General features: G+C 40.9%; 2 protein-coding genes across 2 annotated transcripts in view; both read left to right on the top strand.

Moving 5' to 3' along the window:
• PDILT (protein disulfide isomerase like, testis expressed) overlaps positions 1-4,842 on the top strand; it is a 40,711-nt gene extending 35,869 nt beyond the window's left edge. Inside the window, exons 10-11 of the mRNA XM_073543085.1 lie at positions 3,831-3,917; positions 4,673-4,842. Of these exons, the coding sequence (XP_073399186.1) occupies positions 3,831-3,917; positions 4,673-4,738 (153 nt within the window). The 3' untranslated portion in view covers positions 4,739-4,842. The remainder of the gene's footprint in view (positions 1-3,830; positions 3,918-4,672) is intronic.
• Positions 4,843-10,762: 5,920 nt separating this feature from the next.
• LOC141047787 (uromodulin-like) overlaps positions 10,763-21,818 on the top strand; it is a 37,515-nt gene continuing 26,459 nt past the window's right edge. The window contains exons 1-4 of the mRNA XM_073543084.1: positions 10,763-10,829; positions 14,886-15,041; positions 18,652-18,890; positions 19,551-19,673. Coding sequence (XP_073399185.1) covers positions 10,763-10,829; positions 14,886-15,041; positions 18,652-18,890; positions 19,551-19,673 — 585 coding nt within the window. The remainder of the gene's footprint in view (positions 10,830-14,885; positions 15,042-18,651; positions 18,891-19,550; positions 19,674-21,818) is intronic.

Genomic DNA, 21,818 nt, shown 5'->3' with positions numbered 1-21,818 from the left:
TACTTATTGGTTTGTCCATGGGGCGTGGCTCATATGATTATAATTAAGAACAGCCTACAGACACGCCCCTGAGGATCCTCTGAGCCATGCCCCTGAGGATCCTCTGAGCCATGCCCCTGAGGATCCTCTGAGCCACACCCCTGAGGATCCTCTGAGCCACACCCCTGAGGATCCTCTGAGCCATGCTCATATTTGACCATTTCAATTAGCTCTAAACAAAAAGGCAGATTGTAAAAATGAAAGAAAACACATAATACTCAGGGGAGCACCTGGAATAAAATGAGAACAAACACTGGCCATCGCTGACCAGGTGACAGGTCCTCTTAAAAGCATACCTGTAATTTCAGGTACATATTCACAACAGCCAGTCACATGTGTCCCAATGCAGAGTAATACTATTTCTGTCCATTATGTGACTTATATCTGGGGTTGCCAACCTACTTTTACAATTTTTCTGGATAACTAGACAAAAAAAAAAAACATTGACGTACCTAAATTTTTCCAAGGATAAACCACCCCCCTTTCAAAAAATCAAACCTCCATGTGACACCTGCAACATAATGCCCAAGAATAAAAAAAAGAAATAAGAATTAAAAGGATAGATTACATAGAGCGTTTATAATGTTCACTGTGAGGTATACTGTGATGTTGTATATAGACATTGCCACTACAGCTCTGGAGGTGACTGGAGTATAATGTGTGACATAACAAAGGAATATTGACTGCAGCTCTGGAGGTGACTGGAGTATAACATATGATGTAACAGTAGAATCGCGACTGCAGCGCTGGAGGTGACTGGAGTATAACGTATGATGCAACAATAGAATAGTGACTGCAGCTCTGGATGTGACTGGAGTATAAAGCATGATGTAACAAAATAATTATTTATGCAGCTTCAGATGTGATTGGAATATGATATTTCATGTGACATGTCGGCCTCTATTGCGCCAGAATCACAGGGGTCCCTGATAGTTGTATTACAATGTAGCCCCTTTGCTCTATGTACCCCATTGTCTAGCAGCTGATAAGGAGTAAATAATCCAGACCAGAATAGCAGATGTCTCAACCATTTCTAGAGTTGTCTTGAGATTTCCTTGCTTTATTCACGTAATGATGTGATATAATCACAATGACCCACTCTTTATAAACGTCAGTAAATCATTACACCCGACTTCATAAAACAAGTGGACAACATCCATAATCTATGAACACAACTGTAGAACTTAATGGAAAGTCAGCTTGTAGACGAGCTGTAATAGGAGTGATATGCAGTCAGCACATGAAAGAGCACCACATTTCAGTGTCTGGTAATCACTGCTCCTTTTCCTTGCGTCCCACCTGTTTCATGGCTCATCACTCTGACTGTCAGTGTGTTTATACTGTCCATGCCAGCTCATGTAAAGTACAAACCTTGGTAAAGCAAAAAAAATCTGACCTCAGAAAAAAAAAACACCTGCTCTTGTGGACCTGTCAATAAAATTATCAGCCGTTTTACAACCCAGCTTATATCCTGCATTTTTATACCAGTTTTTCCTCTGCAGGATTTAGTTTTACCTTTCAGTTGTCTCTGAGCTGCTGAGTGGAGACTGGCTGCTAAGATGTCTAGTAATTGACTAGAGTCAGCATGGATTTGTAGCAAACAAGTCATGCCAGAATGGAATCACTGACTGGGTGGATCATGGAAATGCGGTAGATATACTATATCTCGACTTCAGCAAAGCATCTGATAAAGTATATCAAACTATCCTTATTGAAAAAATGACCAAGGTTACGGTTAGGTGGATTCATAACTGGCTCAGTGATCGTATTCAGAGTGGTAATAAATGGTTGCACATCCAATTGGAAGAGCGTTTCAAGTGGGGTACCAGAAGGCTCTGTTCTGGCCCCAGTTGTTTTCAACATTTACATAAATGATCTACATAAGAAACTGTAGGTAAACTAATCAATTTTTAGATGATGCAAAGCTAGGAGGGATAGCTAACACTAGAGAAGATAGAAAAAGGATTCAGAAGGATCTAGAGAAGCTTTAACAATGGGCTGCAACTAATAGAATGGTATTTAGCAGGGATGAATGCAAGAATCTACATCTGGGCAAGAAAAACAAAAATTACATCTACAGAATGGGAGGAATAGAACTAAGCAACAGCACGTGTGAAAACGACCTGAGTATACCAATAGAGCACAGACTGCATGAGTCAGTGTGATGCAGCAGCAAAAAAGCCAAACACAATCCTGGGATGTATTAAGAGAAGCATAGAGTCTAGATCACGTGAAATAATCTCCCTCTATTCCTCCTTGGTCAGGCCTCATCTGGAATACTGTGCCCAGTTCTGGGCACCACATTTTAAAAAAGACTTTTAAAAACTGGAGCAAGTTCAGAGAAGAGCGACCAGGATGATGAGCGGACTGCAATGTATGTCCTACTAGGAACAATCTGGAAATGTTTAGCTTGCAAAAAAAGGTTAAGATGAGACTTAATAGCTGTCTGCAAATATCTGAAGGGCTGTAGAGTGATCATCCTTATTCTCATTTACACATGGAAACATGAGAAGCAATGGAATGAAAGCAAAAGGGAGAAGATAAAGATTAGATATTAGAAAAAACTCTTTGACAGTGAGGGTGATCAATGAGTGGAATGCAGGGTACCACGGAGGTGGTGGGTTCTCCTTCCATGGAAACAGAGGCTGAAAAGAGATCTGTCTGAGATGGTTTAATGAATCCTGCAGTGAGCAGGACACGATGACCCTGGAGGTTCCTTCCGACTGTAACATTATAGGATTCTATGATGCCTCCCATACACAGCACACACAGACCTCTTGAGAAAAGCAATAAGCGGGCACCATCAGTATAATAACAATAAAAATATTGCTCCAGGGATCACTACATGCATGTAAAGGTAGACCAGAACCATGTAAAAGACAAAGACCATGCATATATGTAGGATCACCACACAAAATACCAAGAAAAGTAGATTTTTATTATTTGCAAAAAACACAGAAACACCACACAAAATTAAAAACCATTTAAAAACAATGAGTAGGGACAAGCATGGTCACCGAAACAATTATATAAGAGATGGTCAATATTCCATAACCACTGGCTGCAAATAGTTAAATTATTGCACTAAGGGAAAATCGTATAGTCAGGCTGCTAATAGGACTCAATAAGCATAGAAAGAGCGAGCGACTGGACGATGACAGACCTCAGGAATTCTTGCGGCCACCATTCTCCCATATTAAGAACCTTAGAGTACCCTCAAGCAAAAGATCTATGAGGGTGGGAGGCAGTTCACATCAAAACAGCAGCTCTGGGAGGTTATTCTGACAGTCTGCAAAGAAATTCAAGCGGAAACTATCCAAAAATTCACAAAAATTATGAAGGTGATATCAAAGAAAGGAGTCCAATGCTAACATTTAGTTTGACTTTTTTTTATCTTTTTGATTGAAAAATCTTATGATTTCAGTAAATGTGACATCTTAATGCTACAAATTCAACAAATGGCCATTTTCAGTTCTTTACAACCTATAAAATGTTTTGACACTCTGTTGTGTGTAATAATTTGGAGCAATGTGAGGAGGGTTTTTTTTAGTTTTGAAAAAGAAAAATCCCATTATTATTGGGAGATTTGTCCGATAAAATGTGATGTATCCTCAAATGGTGGATGATTTGAACATGATTCTCACATTCTGACTCCTTTGCATTGACCATTTAGAAAAATCAGAGAAAAATAGCGTTTCCATAATCGTTTGGAACGCGATGTATATTTTGTCCATTTACGATGCTTTTTATATTAGTGACTGTATCTTCATGACATTTTTCTTCTCCTAAAGTCTGTTAGATACACCGGGAAGAAGACTATCGATGCATTTACAGATTTCTTGGAACTTGAGTTGAGATCTTCAAATATGGAAGAAGAGGTAAACTATTATTTTACTGATTTACTATAGGTGACCACAATAGCAAAAAAAAAAAAAACTTTTTGTAGGGCTGACGTGCAGGAATGAGGAAACATACAATCCTGTGGCATGAGTTTTGAAGACCTTAATCCCATTATTTATGTCATGTGAACCCAATCTTTGTATTTTTATGGTGTATTCGATAGATCAAGTTCTAAATTTATACAAACCATTTCCTCGTTCTCTGCACGGCAGCGCGACAAAAGGAGGGGATTTCTATTGTGCTCATTGTAATTTGGGTAATGGGATACACCCACCTGGTCACGACCAGACCACAACTTTTTGAGCTTGTAGCTGTGACAATTTCGAGTGAAAAGAGTCTAGAAGTCATAATATTGCTTTGTGTGTTACAAATGGAGGACTTAAATTGGTAAGGAATAGTGATGAGCAAGGATGGACTGGTCCACCACAGAACCGAAGAATTCCCCGGTGGGCCCTGACTTCTCCTTCAGGAATGTAAACCTTGCAGCTGCTTTTGGGCTCTTAAGTGGGAGAGAAAGGTGGGCCTTCAGAATCAAATCCTCTGGTGGGCCTAATGTTCTTCAGTCTGACACTAGTGATGAGCGAACGGCTGCATGTCTCACGGCTGTTTGACAGCCACAACACGTGCAGGGATTGCCTAACACAGGCACGTTCTCTGATCACTGATGGCTCCTTTGCCATATCAGCTGACAACCCTACGATCTGTAATGTCTTTGTTCTTCTGTCCATTTCAGGAAACATCTTCATCAACAGAAACATCAAATGAAGCCGACGAGAAGCAGGTGAAAGAAGAACTGTAAGAGCTGATGCTAAATCTGTCCGTGATCCAAGTCATCCAAGAAACTCTACATTGCTGTATTTGGCTTCTTTATTACTGAATAAATGGTTTTTCCAACGCCCAAAATTCCTGATTTCTTCCCATGAGTCTACGTTTGTTGGTATTCTTGATCATATGTAGCAATAGGGATTAAAATAGTTGCGGTAGCAACCGTTTCCTGTGGACACCTCAACACATCAATTGTATCTAGTCGGAGACTGAACCGGGAGACGGAAGCCTGTCCCACCATTCATATCAGGACTTTGCTGGGCCACACACAGCTCAGGTCACAAGTCAGAAAATAACCGCGCATTCAGGCACCAAATTAATATTGCCTGGGGCTACAATTTGTCTATATACCAGCCCTGCCCTATAGCCAAACACATTCTTCATGTCCTCTTTCTTTGTATGTCAGAATTGGGGCGCAGTCAGAAGGCCATATTACTCGAGTGAGGATGGCATCGCAATCTGTGGACTGGTCATCGGCTCTCCGGACTCGAGCGTGACAGCTGCATAGAAATACAGGCTGCCAAGCTTAGGTCAGGATAGCCGATGGTCAGTCCGAGCGATGCAATGTGATCATCACGCGGGTAATAAGGCCGTCTTACTGCGCCCTTAGTTTTTCATTACACACTCTCCATGCTTACATAATACTTCATGGCCAGGAAATTCTGGAGACATAAGTTATGTCTGGGAGAAATCTTCATTAAAACCTAGACCACATGGGAAAGTAAATGACTGTAATCAGAGAAGACGCTGTCTGCGAGGTGCTGGAATTTACTGAACGTTTGCGTTCGTGTCTCACTTTTAATTTTTGCCTAGGGCCAACCATTTATTTCTTTTAGTTTCCTCGTAGTTTAGAATATTCATTTTTTTATGACATTTTCTCTGTGCTTCCAAAATACTTCTTAATTGCTCTATGCTGACATCACACATTTAAACTGTGACTGGTATATCTAACTCAAGACATGTACATGTAGCCCTGAAAAAGTGCTTTGAACTACAGTAAAAATGTAGACTTTTTTTAAAGGGGTTGTCCAAGTTTTTCACGAAAGTCTATGACTGCAAATTTGTGAATCCTTGCATTGTGCACGGTACGCGCTGTGAGGACTGTCCGGTGCCGGTGGTGAGACTGAGCGGTCATGTGACTGCATATATGTGATATGCCTTCTCCAAGCAATGTGAGTGACTGTAGATTTTCATGAAAAGTCTGGACAACCTCATTAAGGGCTGTTTAAAGGGAATCTGTCACCTCATTTTCGCACTGTATGTAAATTAGTTGAGTATGGTCCAATGGACGTTGTTTTTGCTCCTTCCCTCCACCCCTCCTTGGCCGCTGTACGCAGTATTTCAGGTAATTTCCGTAGTTCTCGTCCATATTTTGCGCATGCGCATTGCAATCTCCACTCGTGCGTGCGCAGAATGCTTTGCCCAACTGCGGGCAAAGCCGGAAAAAGATAGTTTGCATGCGCCGGAAGTACTATGTCCCAGAAGTATTTCGCTGACATTTCTGTGTTCCGGGACATAGTTGACCGACACATGCTCACTAATGCTTTTCGGCTTTGCCCGCAGTTGGGAAAAGCATACTGTGCATGCGCGAGTGGAGATTGCAATGCGCATGCGCAAAATATGGACAAGAACTACGGAAATTACCTGAAATATTGCGTACAGCGGCCAAGGAGGGGTGGAGGGAAGGAGCAAAAACACCGTCCATTGGAACGGACCCAACTAATTTACATACAGCACGAACATGAGGTGACAGATTTCCTTTAAACACATCTAAATAAATTTCTTATGTCCGATCTATTAGCCTTGACCTGATGATACTGATCTACTTGTATTTAATCCGGTTATTAAAAAGAGTATTTCATTTATGAGTCCAGCTAAAGAGAGAGAGCTCATGAGCCCAAGTGTATTCAGTCTTTGCCCAACTACCCAGCCTAGCTGACAGCTGCAGCTTTTACTGAGCAGTGTGAGATCTCAGCAGTAGGGAGGAGGAGCACTGCTGAGCTGTCCATCTGGCTGGGTGGTGGAAGTCGAGTTCAACCTTTTAAAACTAGATTACACGTCCTTTCTGATATGAATTTTCTAACTAAGTACACCAGCCTCATCAATTCTAATTAGCTTTCTCATACATAGCCTATTATTTATGTACATTAAAGGTCATTCACCTCTCCACCTAATTCTCCGCATCTTTAATCTTTCTGTAGTATTAGAGTATCGTATTGCATGATGATTACTTTACAGAGCTTAGTATTATCTGAAATTTTACTCCGTACGCCATCATTCTGACCCCATGACGCCCCACCAGTAACTGTAAACTACATTTATACATGCCTTGTCTTTTCAGTAAAATGATCTTCTATGGCAGATCTTGCAAGTTTACAACATACATTTGTTGTAGCCTTTCTATGAATGTGCCTCATTGTCTACAGGTCTAGTTATGGTAGTGGTCACCTACAGATGGACGTCCATGACTAAAAGTGTTTTCAGGTAATTTATTGTTGTCTTCCAATAATGAATGCCAAGATGGACAATTCGATAAAGGGGGTCAAAGAAAAGGATCACATTTAGGCTAGGGCTAGGCTGCAATTTTGGCAGGAACACACGTTGCGCAGGCACAAAAAGATTTGTACAACTGCAAGATCGCAGTGGCACAGAACAACTTTTGGACGCACTGAGTTGCAGCCAAAGTTGCCTTCTAGCCCCAGTCTTTACATACAAAGTGTTGTGAAAAAAGTTTTGTATATTTTTTTGTTGGTCACCGCTGCAGCCGGTGATTGGCTGCAGTGGTCTCATGCCAATTTCTACTAGAAAAGAAAGCTTAAAGACCTTGGTATAACTTCAGAGGGAAGTCATGGTGATATAAGGAGATTATACATATAGTTTATTATTTTTTTATAGTATTTTTACATCATACTGGGGCTGAGCAACCCATTTTAAGATTTAAAACAAATGAACTTTTCATTGATTTTTTTTGAAGGATAAAAAAATTACCCAACATTTACTGTCCTTGTGTGAAAGAGTTATTTCCTACTTACCGTAGTTACTTAGACAACCAATGAATCAAACTTCTTTACAAACTGGGGTCAGTTAGGCTGGTTCTAAATTATGCAAATGATGTGTATAGGATCATTATCCATTTGTAGAAGCCATCCTCTTTTCAACTTCAGCTTTTTTTTCAGATGGTGTTATGTTTGCATCAAGAATTTGTTGAAAGTTCTTTGAATCCATTCTTCCCTCTACCCGTGAAATGTTCCCCGTGCCATTGGCTGCAACACAACCCCAAAGAATCATTGATCCACCCTCATCCTTTATGGTTGGCGAGATATTGTTTACCTGAAATTCTGTGCCCTTTTTTCTCCACACATACTGTACCTTTGATCATTGTGGCAAAGAGTTCTATTTTAACCTCATCAGGCTTGTTTAAATGTTCTTGTGCAATCTTCTAACTCTGAATTTTATGGTGAGGATGCAGGAGAGGTTTTCTTCCGATGACTCTTCCATAAAGGCCATATTTGTGCAAGTGTCTCTGAATAGTAGAATAATGTACCAGAACTCCAACTCCAGAGCTTAGCAGACCCCATAGCTGCTGTTTTTTTGCCAAGGATAGAGGAGGCTGGATTTTTATAAAGCTGGGAAACTTGCATCACCTCGCCTTTCCTAATGATGACAGTGAACAAGCCATAACCCTAACAGGCTAATTACGGTCTTAAACCTTGGTCAAAGGGTGCCCACACTTTTGCATCAGCTGTTTTTGTTTTTGCAATTTTAAAATTAAAAAAATGAATATATATACATATATATATATCTGTGGCTAAAATACAAAGGAAATGTGCTATATATTTACCCCCTTTCACTGTATTTTTTTGAGGGTTTGCATCAGTTATTGTAAAGAACATGCCTAAAACTGTGACTGTTTGGTTTTCTTTTTATTGTGAAGCAAACAACAAATAGGACAAAACAAATGAAAATTTCAGTGTGCATAACTATGCACCCCCTGAATTCAGTACTATGTAGAGCCTCCTTTTGAAGAAAATACAAATGCAAATCGCTTTGGATAAGTCTCTATGAGATTTCCACATCTTACCACTGGGGATTTTTGCCCGTTCCTCAAGGCAAAACTGCTCCAGTTTCTTGAAGTTAGATCGTTTCCTCTGGTGAACAGCAATCTTCATGTCTGACCACAGATTATCAGTTGGATTAAGGTCTGGACTTTGACTATGCCACTCCAAAACGGTGACAGGACAATTGTGTACAAGATAATTGTGTACGGACTATTGTGTACAGACAATTGTGTACAGGCCAATTGTGTACAATGACAATTGTGTACAAGGCAATTGTGTACAAGGCGATTGCCCTGTACACAATTGTCCTTGTACACAATTGGCCTTGGACACAATTGGCCTGTACACAATTTTCTGTACACAATTGTCCGTACACAATTATCTTGTACACAATTGTCATGGAACCCTCCAAAACATTTACATGTTTCCTCTTAAACCAATTGAGTGTTGCTGTAGCAGTATACTTTGGGTCATTGTCTTGTTGGAAGGTGAACCTCTGTCCCAGTATCAAATCATTGACAGACTGAAACAGATTTTGCTCAAGAATATCCCTGCATTTTGCACCATCCATCTTCTACTCAACATGGACCATTTTCCCTGTCCATGTGGCCAAAAACCATCACCACATCATGATGCTGCTGCCACCACCATGTCTCACTGTGGGCATGGTGTTCTTGAATGATGAGCTGCGTTGGTTTGGTGCCAGACATAATGTTTACCTTTGTGGCCCAAAAGTACAATGTTGGTCTCATCTGACCACAGCACTTTCCGCCACACATTTGGGGAGTCTCAAATATCTTTTGGCAAACTCAAAGCGAGTCTTACAATTTTTGTATATGAGTAAAGGCTTTTTTCTGCCCACTCTTCTATAAAGGCCATCTTTATGGAGTGTACAGCTTATTCCAGTCGTATGGACAGATAATCCAGTCAATGCTGGAGAACTCTGCAGCTCCTTCAGGGTTACCTTTGGTCTCTGTGCTAGCTCTATGATTAATGCCCTCCTTGCTCAGGCTGAGATTTTTGGCGAGCGTCCCTCTCTTGGCAGGTTTGTTGTGGTATCATGTTCTTTCCATGTGATGATAATGGATTTGATGGTGCTCTGGGAGATCATCAGAGATTGGGATCTTTTTTTTTTTTGTAACCCAACCCTCCCTTGTACTTCTCAACAACTTTGTACCTGACTTGTTTGGGGATCTCCTTGGTCTTCATGGTGGTGTTTGGTTAGTGGTGCCTCTTTCTTAATGGTGTTGCAGCCTCTGTGGCCTTTTAGAAAAGGAAAAGAGTATATACTGACAAGACAACTTATGAAGGTAATTACTTGCACCAGAAATTTTTAGGGGCTTTATCGCAAAAAGGGCTAAATACATATGCACAAACCAATTTTTAGTTATTTGAACCCATAAATGTAATCTATGCCTTTATTTTTCTCACGTCAACAACTTAGACTATTTAGTGCTGATGCCTTACACACAAATTAATCACAAAAATATATAAACACAGGTTGAAATGTAATAAAATATGTAGAAAGCTAAGTGGGTGAAAACTTTTGCAAGGCACTGTATATACAGTATTTGATATATACATGGTTGATCTGTTTTGTGGTTTCGAGATTTAAAACTAGAGAACAAAAGTAAAGAAATCCATTCACCACTTAACAAAACCAACAAAAAGCTCAAACATAAAAATTCTGAAAATGTGACCCTATTGCTGGTTTTTCCCTCAAAAACATACATGATAATACATAAACCAACATAAAAAAAAGAAAAAACAAGGAAACAAAAGCTGTAATGTGATTCCCAATCACAGATGTGCTACGGGGTAAATTTCTGAAACTCCACTTCCTCCATTTACCTCTAGATATAAGTGGTCACGAGAAGCAATGTTTCGTCATCCAATCCGAAGAGAACCAGTTCACAATTGCTTAGTGGATAACAAAAATCATGTATCGAGTCTCCTTGTTCTTGACCCTGACGTCCATAGCATCAGCTCTTATAAATTCTACAATCAGTGAGTAGATCCAGTAATATTTTAATGTTGCATGAATTGTTACTCTAATGCTTATTTTTTTACCATGTATTTTATCCATGCATTTGTGCTACTAAATACCGCTTTCATTGACAAAATTCAACAGAAAATTATCTCCCATACCGCTAATATTATAGATACCCTCGCACCCATCTCATTAACTTTCTGAATCTGACCATCACAGAAGTCTCCAGGCTCCTACTACCTGCGCTAGGAACCCTATTCCCTCACAGGTCCTACAGGGTCTTTCCCAGGCCATCACTACCCACCCTACTAAAATGTAACTTCTCTCTTTCATCTGGTATTATTTCCTATATCAAACACATCGTTATAACCCCATTACTAAAAGAAAGCTCTCTTGACCTATCCTGCTGTGCTAACTACAGCCCTGTCTCTTATTTCTTCTTCACTTTCAAACTCCTGAAACTTTGGTCTACTCTTACCTGATCCACTAACATTCTGATAACTTTCTTCTTCAACCTTTACAGACTGGTTTCCGAACTCTACACTTTGTAGAAACCTCCAGCACTAACAATTCTAATTATATACTAACGGTTAGATAAAATAATCACTACTCCCTTTTGGTTCTCCTGGATTTCTCAGCCTCGTTTCAAACTATGGACCACCAGCTCCTCCTCACTGTGCTCCGATCTGTTGGCCTGTAAGATACCACGCTCTCTTGGTTCTCTTACTGCCTCTCTGATTCTCTTTCACTGTATCTGGCTCTTGATCGTCCTCCACTCCTTTTCAGAGAGTTTTGTGTTTCAGTCCTAGGTGCTACATCTTTTGTCCATATTTGTCCATATTTCGGTCCAGCTGCTATACCGATGCTTCCACCCTGTGCCAGTCCTTGCACTGGTTGCCCATGCATAACAGAATAATAAGTTATTACTCTGACACACAAAGTTCTCCATAACTAACCCTATTGGGAAACCATCTTCAGTAAAATCTCTATGCCAATGACACCCAACTATAAACTGCTTCTTCTGACATGACCTCGCTCATAACTTTAAAAAAAATGTACCAGTGCTTGTCTGACCGCTGTTTGTAACATCATGTCGTCCATTTATCTATAATGGAATCTTTCCAAAACTGTACTTATTTTACGGATCCCGACTCATAAGGAGGGATCTACATGGGATTATTAGTCATCAAGTTGGATCTTGTTGTCTTCTTCAGACAGTTGTTTGGCATGAAAATTTCCCACCAAAAAAGTCTGGGTTTTCCCTTGGTTATGGGAAGATCAGAGTAGTGACGACCAGTGATCGAGTCCTGGTCTGACCTATGATGTGGCCATCACAAGGGGAACTTAGTTCAAGTAGCAACGGGCAGCGATTAGGTAATTGTTTGACCTGTGAGGCTGCTGTTGCAGTAGTGAATCCAATTGTCTGAGTCAGTAAAAGTGGGTCATTTGGTTAAGTAAATCCCATGTGATCCACTTTTACTGTGTAATGATATGTACCGGAGATAAGGGTTCTCTCAGTATACCTATTCCTTAGGTTAGATCTCTGCCTTTTTAGAGAACTGTGTTTAAATTTGTCTTCACCTCTTTGTTGAAAGGTGGGTAAGTTGCTCGCATAAAGAGAGCAGACAGTGAATGATTTAACTGGTGGTCGGTTTGTGCCTTTGGCTAAACTGCCAAAGGCAAAAACATCTTCATAATCCGCCCTCTTCTTGACTCCAAAACCGTAAAAAATCTGACTCTTATTCATTCTCATCTGAATTAGTGCAAATATTTGCTAATCGGTCTTCCTTTCATTAATCTCTTCCCTCTTCTCTCTCCAGTCTGTCCCATATGCAGCAGCCAAGCTCATATTTCTGTCCAGCTGCTATACCGATGCTTCCACCCTGTGCCAGTCCTTGCACTGGTTGCCCATGCGCTACAGAATAATAAGTTATTACTCTGACACACAAAGTTCTCCATAATTCTGCATCATCCATCATCTTCTTCCTCATCTCTGTCTACCCTACTAACGTTGTCCCTTCTGCTAACGACCTATGACTAATCCTCTATAATACAAACCTTCTACTTCCATCTCCAAGACTTTTCTTGTGCTGCACCAGTTCTCTGGAATGCGCTACACCCGACAATTCGGTTAATTCTCAGGGTCAAAAGTTGTAATAGTGCCCTAAAAGCACATCTTTTTAGGGAGGGTCTAATACATCCTTTCTCTAATATAACTTCTCAGTTCTCCTGTACCACATTTTTACTAAAGAATCTGGCTCTATAATCTGTTCTTACACCCCACATGAGTTCAGTGGCACGTTGTATCTCGACATATACAATTATTGTCTGTTAATTGGTTACAACTTTACGTGATTATTTGTTATAATGATGGCTGGATCATAGACAAAAAGCAATTTTTACCCCTCAAGTCATCCCTATAAAACTCTTTGTAATATTTTTCAAACCATTCGTTTAGCAGTCTAATTCTGTCAAATTAATGGCTTTTCCTTAGGCTAGATCAACAATATCAGATCCACAATTAGCTGTTGTGCAGCGGTCGTCCGATGTAAACAGTCAACAGGTCCAGAAATAAATTGGAGCTGAGGTGCAAGTACCTGACTGTCCACATGATTAAAATAGAAGCGTGACTGATCAGACCAGGTCATCTTCTTTGCTAAATTCTGATTGCTCATGTGTCCATTGTAGGCACTTTTGATGGTGTACAGGGCTCTGCAGGACCACACTAACTGGTCTGAAGCTTCCCAGATCCATACACAGCAAGGTACAATGCTCTCTGTGTTCTGAGATCTTTCTGTCATACGCCTGGGTGTGATCAGACAAGAAGGGGAAGCCCTTTGGTTTCCACATACCTTAGTGTGCTCTGGACACGTTGCTAGATCAATGATTGTCCATTATTGGACTATTTCTGGTAAGGGCAACTCTCCTTGAGAAAGCACATGTGAAACGCGCGTTGGGGCAGTCTGGCGTGTGCATTTATTTTCCCTTGGCTATGGGTAAGCACTACATACTGTGCAGCTACGATGCACTTTAACTCCACTAACTCTGCTACCTTTTGACATTCTTATCTTTTTTTAATCTTTATTTATATGAGGAGCTGGCTGTAGTGATGGATGTCAGTATGCGCAGCTACATGTATTGTATTGGGGTCTGCTGCTTCTTCCCACCTATTATTTTTTTTCCTTGTTAAACCTTAATTACATCTTTGTTTTTTTTATTATTATTTCAACAATAAAAATGTGATTTTATTTTGTCCTTTTGTATGGTGGTAACTGTTTACTACATTTTTCTCTGTGTTTCTGGTTCATTATTGTGATGGTAGTAATTCCATTATTTATGGCATTTGGTTTACTTACGGGGATTGTATACTAATTATCCCCAACCTTCATTTATGTTTTTTGAACAACTTCTTAGTGATTTTGGTGATTACTAAATCGCTGCCTACCAGGAACACTCCACACGATCTGCATGTTTGGAGATAATGTAACCCGGTCCTCTTCATATCATAATTTGATCCTTATAAATGTCCCATTGTTCAATATGTTTACTCATTTTTCCCGTTTCTGACAGATTAACCTCATCATATTCACATTCTAAATAAATGTTTTTCAGAATCTCTAAGCTAATTACTCCCTTTAAACTACATCAAAAGTACATGCAAAGGTTTGATCAAAATCGGATTATCACTTATTAATATTGAAGGATAAGGTCAATGTGCGCACCCCTTACGGTACTTACTCTTACAAAGTATATTGAAGTAGGGTTGACTTCACAAACAAATACGCCAGATCTCAATCCAATCGAGATCTCTGTCTTATGGGAGTAATGGAGGCCCACTTCACAACTGGCGTGACTTAAAGCATCTGCTGCTAAAGATTTGTTGTAGGAGGCCACAGGACTTTATTATATTTTTTGTATTTTAGTTATTTTTTTTATAATTTACTGTCTTATATAATTTTATACTGCTGTATAATGTAAAATGCAAGTATTTATTACAATTTAATGATATTTAACCGAGTCTTCTACTTGATTATCTAATGCATTCAATTGTTTTGTTTTTTTTGCTCCACTAGCATCCTCGTCTCTGACTTACCTGGTGGACACCACTGGTTCCATGGCCGATGACCTTTACCAGTTAAAGTTGGTAAACAATTGGGTTCTTGATCGAGTGACTGCTAAATTCCCTTCTGGTGTCCGCCAATATACCATGGTGGAGTTTAATGATCCATGTAAGTGTTTATTTTGTCTCAAGATTGGTCTGCTGACATCCTCTTGCAATAGTGGTTGACACGTAACATGAAAAATGACGAGATGTGACTTCTGCAAATTCGGCTCCTGAAACCACCCCAGTGTTCAGATGATACCACAGAGCAATGGAAACTCTGCCAAGACTTTGATATGCTTTTAAAGCACATATGGAAAATAATTATCCTTATAGGGGTATTCTCAAGTTGTCTCTTGAGCAGTTCCGAGCTCTTCATTCTCCTTAGATTCCTTGATTTCTGTTTTTAGTAAGTTGGGCTCTCCTCCTTGAGTGACAGTTCTGGCGAATAGTACAACTATAAAGCTCAGCACAAGTTCTGCTGTAACATATTCAGCCATCAGTGGTTTGTTCTGGTGTGTGCAGTTATCCCTGTATTTACACATAGAGATAACGGGGCATTTGAATAAACACACCGCTCCATACAGCCAGAGCAGAGAGCCAGTGCCGATGTTAGCAGACATGTTCTGAAAGCTGTTGGGCTGGCAATTTATAACTGCATCTCTGCAGAAGATGGGAGGGATCGAAGGAGAGCAACTAACCGCTGTATAGAAATCAACTGGCTGGAGGGAGGCGGCTGATATGTTAGGAGTTAACTCCTCTCCTGGAATGTAACTCAGCCAAACGTCATGGAAACTAGCTGTACAGTATAAAAGATAAAAGCTCTCAATAAAGTAGAATGACAGCAGATAGAAAAAGCAGGTCAATTGCAAGCTGTGTAACTAATTAAAGCAATTTAAGAAGTTGAGAACACCACTTTAAGTGCTCACATGCCCTCAATAGCTGTCAGGAGAACAATTGTTTGGTCGACCGCTGTTACAACCATACACATATACACTCTAGATAAACAAACTGATCCCATAGTTATTAAACCATAGACAAGATCAAATAGTGTCTTACACAGAAATACTGAAAAATAGATTTTTATTGCAAAATATCATTAAAATTCATATAGGAAAAATTAGTACATTGGTGCCTCAAACCAGACAACATGAAGGAATCAGACTGAGGGGAAGAACCGCAATTCTCAAGGATTAGGGCTTAGCGCTTTATGCACATAATACAAAAAAAAGAATTTTTATATTCAAAAATATTGCACAAAATAAGCTAAATAGGCTAATAGAGCTCAAGATATGAAGTCCATAGCTCAGAATGCTATTTTATAAGTAGGTAGCAAAAGTGCAAATGCATAATTCACAGTATATTGGTAACCTCCACATGTCCAGAGCCGACTATCCGAAACATGTCATGCGTCTCTAGCCTTGAGAGAGAGCCACTGCAGCGTTCAATCCAGCTACATAGCCACAGAAAAGCGAAAAACCCAATTCAATTGTTCCTACCCGAGATGGTGGTCCCCACAAAATGTAATGTCCAGTGACAAGCTGATCCTCCAGACCCCGATGCGCGTTTCACACAGCAAGTGCTTCTTCCTGGGGGCGTGTCTAAGAGCAGGCGTCATAGAAGTTATACCGCTGGCTAGCCAGAGATCAAAGGGGAGGAGTTAGTGAATCCCAAAGGCTCTTTGGGATTCACTACTTGCACGTATGGCAAGGTGCATAATTAACCCTTGATAAAGGCCAGATGGGCCGAAACGTTGGGCTTTAATACTCTGCTGTACAAGTTTATATATTAGCTGTGAATTCCCAGTGCATAAAGAGATGAAATAAAAAGATGAAATAAATGAATATATTTCTGGAAACAACTTCGTTTTTGATATTGTTCTGAGTGCTAGAGGTGTTTTGACATTATGTATTATGCTGGCCGCATGCGCTGTAGTGGCCTGTGCAGTGTTTTCTATTGGTACGGGATGATCTGATCTACACTGACGGGCGTGGTATGGGATGGCCTATATGTATTGTACTGATGTGTACTGCCCGCATGCGCTGTAGTAGGGTTGTCCGCATGTGCTGCATTGATCTGGGCTGCTCGCATGCGCTGTAATGACCTGTGCAGCTTTTCTTATGGACAAGGATTGACGTGATCTACTCTGACAGGCCTGGTATGGGATTGCCCGCATGCGCTGTATTGAACATCGCTATGTGTAGATGTGAATACTAAGTGCATGTCACCTGCACTCTGAGATGGTTGTTCGTGCGTGGGTTGAATGCTGTGATTGGTTCCTGTTGTTCCAATCCCTGCTCTCTGGGCTCTGATTCAGTGGCCTATGTGTATATGATATGGGTGCGGTGATTGGGTATGGCTGTGATAACTCCTCCCCCTTTGATCTCTGATTGTCTAGCCAGCGGTATAACTTCTATGGCACCCGCTCTTAGACACGCCCCCAGGAAGAAGCACTTGCTATGCGAAACGCGCGTCGGGGTCTGGAGGATCATCTTGTCACTTGACATTACATTTTGTGGGGACCACTATCTCGAGTAGGAACAATTGAAATTGGGTTTTTTGCTTTTCTGTGGCTATGTAGCTGGATTGAACGCTGCAGTGGCTCTCTCTCAAGGCTAGAGACGCATGACATGTTTCAGATAGTCGGCTCTGTACATGTAAATTATGCATTTGCACTTTTGCTATCTACTTATAAAATAGCATTTTGAGCTATGGACTTCATATCTTGAGCTCTATTAGCCTATTTTGTGCAATATTTTTGAATCGCTAAGCCCTGATCCTTGAGAATTGCGGCTGTTCCCCTCAGTCTGATTCCTTCATGTTGTCTGGTTTGAGGCACCAATGTGCTAATTTTTCCTATATGAATTGTAATGATATTTTGCAATAAAAATCTATTTTTTAGTATTTCTGTGTAAGACATTATTTGATCTTGTCTATGGTTTAATAACTATGGGATCAGTATGTTTATCTATCATGCTTAGTGTTACCCATCCTATATTCTAGGAAATGGGTTTGGGTAGTATGTTTATTAACAGATGCACTCTAGTCTGGTGTTCTCTACGGGAAAAAGAAGAAAGCCTCTTCCAAACACCTTAGCCAAAACAAAAGAGGGGCTTCATAGTGTACAGTAAATATGTGCAAGAAAGAGTATAAATAAGTGGAAAAAATTGCTCATCTGGACAAGTTGTCAATGGACAGGCACAACACTGTGTAAAGGGTGGATGAGATTTGGGGAAGGGTGCTGCTCCACCCGCCGAACTTAGAGATTCCAGGCTCTGGAGGAATGAGGAGAAGGCGAGGAAAATTGCAGCTTCTTTGGGCCCAGCTGATATCCAGAGGAATGTGAACCAGGGTAGTGAAAAATTAATTTATTGGACAATGCTTTTTGGAGTTGGCTTAACTCCTTCATGAATATCGGCAGTGCTCAAAGAAACCTCATTTTTCGGTACCTTCTTTTATCACTTCCAATCACCTGGAATTACCTTTTTTTTTTACCAGAAAACAAAAAGATAAAGTCTGCATATACGCTATGTCCTTTTCACCCCAGTAGAGGAGAACCAAGAGGCCCCAGGACCATAAGATACAGTTCCTCCACTATGTATGGAGTCCTTTAGTAAGACCGAGTATTATCCTTGGACACTGAGGAATTTTTTTACTGAACAATCAGCTGCCACTTATAAGTGATGTATAATACCACCATAACCCGATATATATGGTAGTCCTTCTTTCATCTTCAGATGTTGGACCTGTTAGGTTCACACAGTCAAAACAAGAATTTGGTGACTTCTTCAACAGCCTGGTAGCGACCGGAGGCGGTGATTGTCCAGAGTTAGCAATGACAGGACTTGAATTGGCTTTAATGAATTCTCCATCCAAATCCGTTATCTTAGTGTTAACCGATGCATCAGCTTTGGATTACGCGAATACAACCTTGATTAACAACATCCGCTCACTAATAAACACTACAAAGTCACAGGTACGTTGGTGATGCCATGAGATGAATGTCACGATCGGATCCTTTGTCCTAGATATGCTATTGCAAAAGTCACAGTTAAAGGGGTTCACGGGAAGCAACAAAAAAAAGATAAATGGGAGGAAATATACTAACAAGGTCACGATGATGAGACCAATGATTGGCTGCAGTGGTCAACTGTAAACAGGACACTATTGATATGGTCGAGTCGACCAGTTCATGATTTGAACTGCCATCTCTTAAGACACCCTACACATTGGGCTAAAGATCCTGGTGGGAAAGGCCGAGGGTGTAATGTACATGGGGGTCTCACAACTCTCTGTGGACAGATGATGGGAGAAAGATACAGCATGTTGAATTTTCATCTGCTGATTATTTCGTTTTTGGGGGGATAAGTTGCTGACTTTCTGCCTATGGGGTAGTTAGGGAAGACAGCTGGCCACCAATCATTCATTCCATTGTATGGATGGCTGTAGAAAGATGTGTTGTCAACCTGTGTCAGATCCTCTTATCCTGAGATGGGGAGTGTTGTGGCGTGAGATATCAGTATGAGCAATGGCTTATTTTAGATTTTAAGGACCCCCCAGCCTGATTTTTATTTTTACTTTCCATATGTATTTTCCATTTTTCCTAATTATCCACTTTGATGATTTCCTCCCTCAGGTCATCTTTGCAGTCACTGGCATTTGCAATACTACAGATAGTCCAGATTTCCTTATTTATCGAGAAATTGCTACACTGAGTTTTGGGCATGTTTATCTAATCGGTGTCTCAGAATTATATAAGGTGAGCAACCAACTATCAATTTTAATTTAATGTTTGTTTAGGCAATGACTGGTAGATTACTCGGGGAGCCAACTAGTGGAACCCTCACCGATGCCATGAACAAGGGAGTCTTGGATCCCTCATGTAAATGGAGATGTTGTCAAGTATGACCCCATAATTAAATAAAATATTACAAGATCGAGACCTCTTCTGGTAAAGGAGAGGGTTGGCCACAGTTTTATTAAACTATGGATATCTTTTCCTTATAATGACTTTAAAGGGAAGCTGTCACCTGAATCAAACCACGGGCAGCATGAATCTGAGTCTGGCACAATTGCAGCCAGGTATATTTTTCTCTAAAATGCTTTGGCGTTTCAGAGAAAATATACTTTAAAGGTCTAGCTGGATCGGACACCATAGCATGAGACAAGATTAGTCTGGCTCCACCTTTGGCCAACTTCTGCCAGCGGTGCTAAAGGTGATTGACAGGTCTCTCCATAGCGAGAGACCTGTAAGTCACCATGAGCTGAGAAGATCCAGCCGGGGACCAAAGCCAGAGAGGAGGCTAGATGAGCGATTTCCCCGGACGATTTCTCCTAGCGTTGCTAGAGATAATTGACAGGTTTCTCCATAGTGAGAGACCTTTAAGTCACCTGGAACTGGGAAGATCCAGCGAGGGGCTGTAAGGGGTTACAAAGTCTGGAACGCGCTCCAACCCCTTTAAATACGTCCCGTTAAATGTGATTTCATATTACTGTATATTGTTTGAATGTGTATATTTTTACCCATTGATGTACATCTATTGATGTTCATACTGTGTGTATCATATTATATATAGGAAAGCATAGTGTTCATGTTTGGCCACTAAATGGGGGCAGTTTAGTCCTCATAGTATTTGATAAGAATTCCACATAGTGTATATAGTAAATAGTTAACATAGGAGGGGCCACGGTGGATAAGGCAGGAAGGACTTCCTGAGAGTCAGTTGGGGTCAGGGCACCTGTATAGCTCATGTGGGCTAATTAGCCCTGGGCAACACTGTGCCATGCAATGTTAAGAAAAGTAAGGCCCAGCCATCTGGTATTGGTGGTCAGGACATCATCAGAAGAAGCAGCGGCAACATTGCTAGCAGTGCAGCTTAAGTGGGAACTGCAGTTGCTAGGGAAGATGAAGCAGTATGGGAAGGTCACTCATCATGTGGCATCTTATCGCGTGGGCTGATGACCTCAGAACCGGGGTGAAACGGTCGGGGGAACCACCAAATGGCGTAAGCCTGCACAGGGAGGATGCTGAAGGGCTGAAAGGTACGGTCCTTCCTGGAAGCGAGCTTAGTGACACAGAGAAAAGGACAGGGACAGAGGAAGAGTTGCATGATGTGAAAACTGATGCTGATGTTGGAACGAATACAGATGTGCTGTGTACAAGGATCAATAGAGTTTTTTATTTGAAAGTTGATTCGGACTGTTACTCATTTTGTGAATAACCGGACCGAGGAAGCCTTCAGAAATGTGCAGAGGGCCCTGATGGTGCAGGTGAAGAAGCCACAGGTATGCAGAGTTATAGACAGTGTGTGCATATGATGGGAGGTCAGGGTGCGGTAATGCAAATGTTCTTAGCCACGACTACCACTCTGTACCTCCCTCACAGGGCCATAGCGGGAGAGGAGACCAGTCCAGTCCAGCGCTTTCCCCAGACTACTTCTCCTAGTGCTGCTAGAGGTGATTGACAAATCTCTCCCATAGCGAGAGACCTGTCAATCACCTGTAGTTAGGAAGATCAGGCCAGTGGCAGCGCCAGACTAGTCTCATCATCGGCTATGATCCTCGGTTGTATCTTTCGCAACGCAAGCTGCATACATTATTTAATGGAACTTTTAATTCTGATTAGGCTGGTGTATATACTTTGATGATCATTGCCGAATTGGATGTATAATCCTGGTATTAAAAACAGCATTTTAAGGGTTTAGATAAATGTAAGAGGTGTGAGAGCTTACGATTCCAATGTTGTCTCCACCGACCCCGCCTGATTGGCAGCTGCATCTTGTACCGAGCAGGGTGAGATTTCTGCAACGGGAGAGACACTGAGAAGCTGTCAATAAGATTAGTAGAATGGAAATTCATCAGCAGGTACTAGGACAGTGAAGATCCATTAATTAAGCAGGTGAGG

Source organism: Dendrobates tinctorius, unplaced genomic scaffold (assembly GCF_039654945.1).
Source record: "Dendrobates tinctorius isolate UK_male_01 unplaced genomic scaffold, ASM3965494v1 ptg000129l, whole genome shotgun sequence".
In the NCBI taxonomy this organism is placed as follows: domain Eukaryota; kingdom Metazoa; phylum Chordata; class Amphibia; order Anura; family Dendrobatidae; genus Dendrobates; species Dendrobates tinctorius.
The sequence above is the reverse complement of the archived record's forward strand: the minus strand, read 5'-3'. Positions and strand labels throughout refer to the sequence as shown.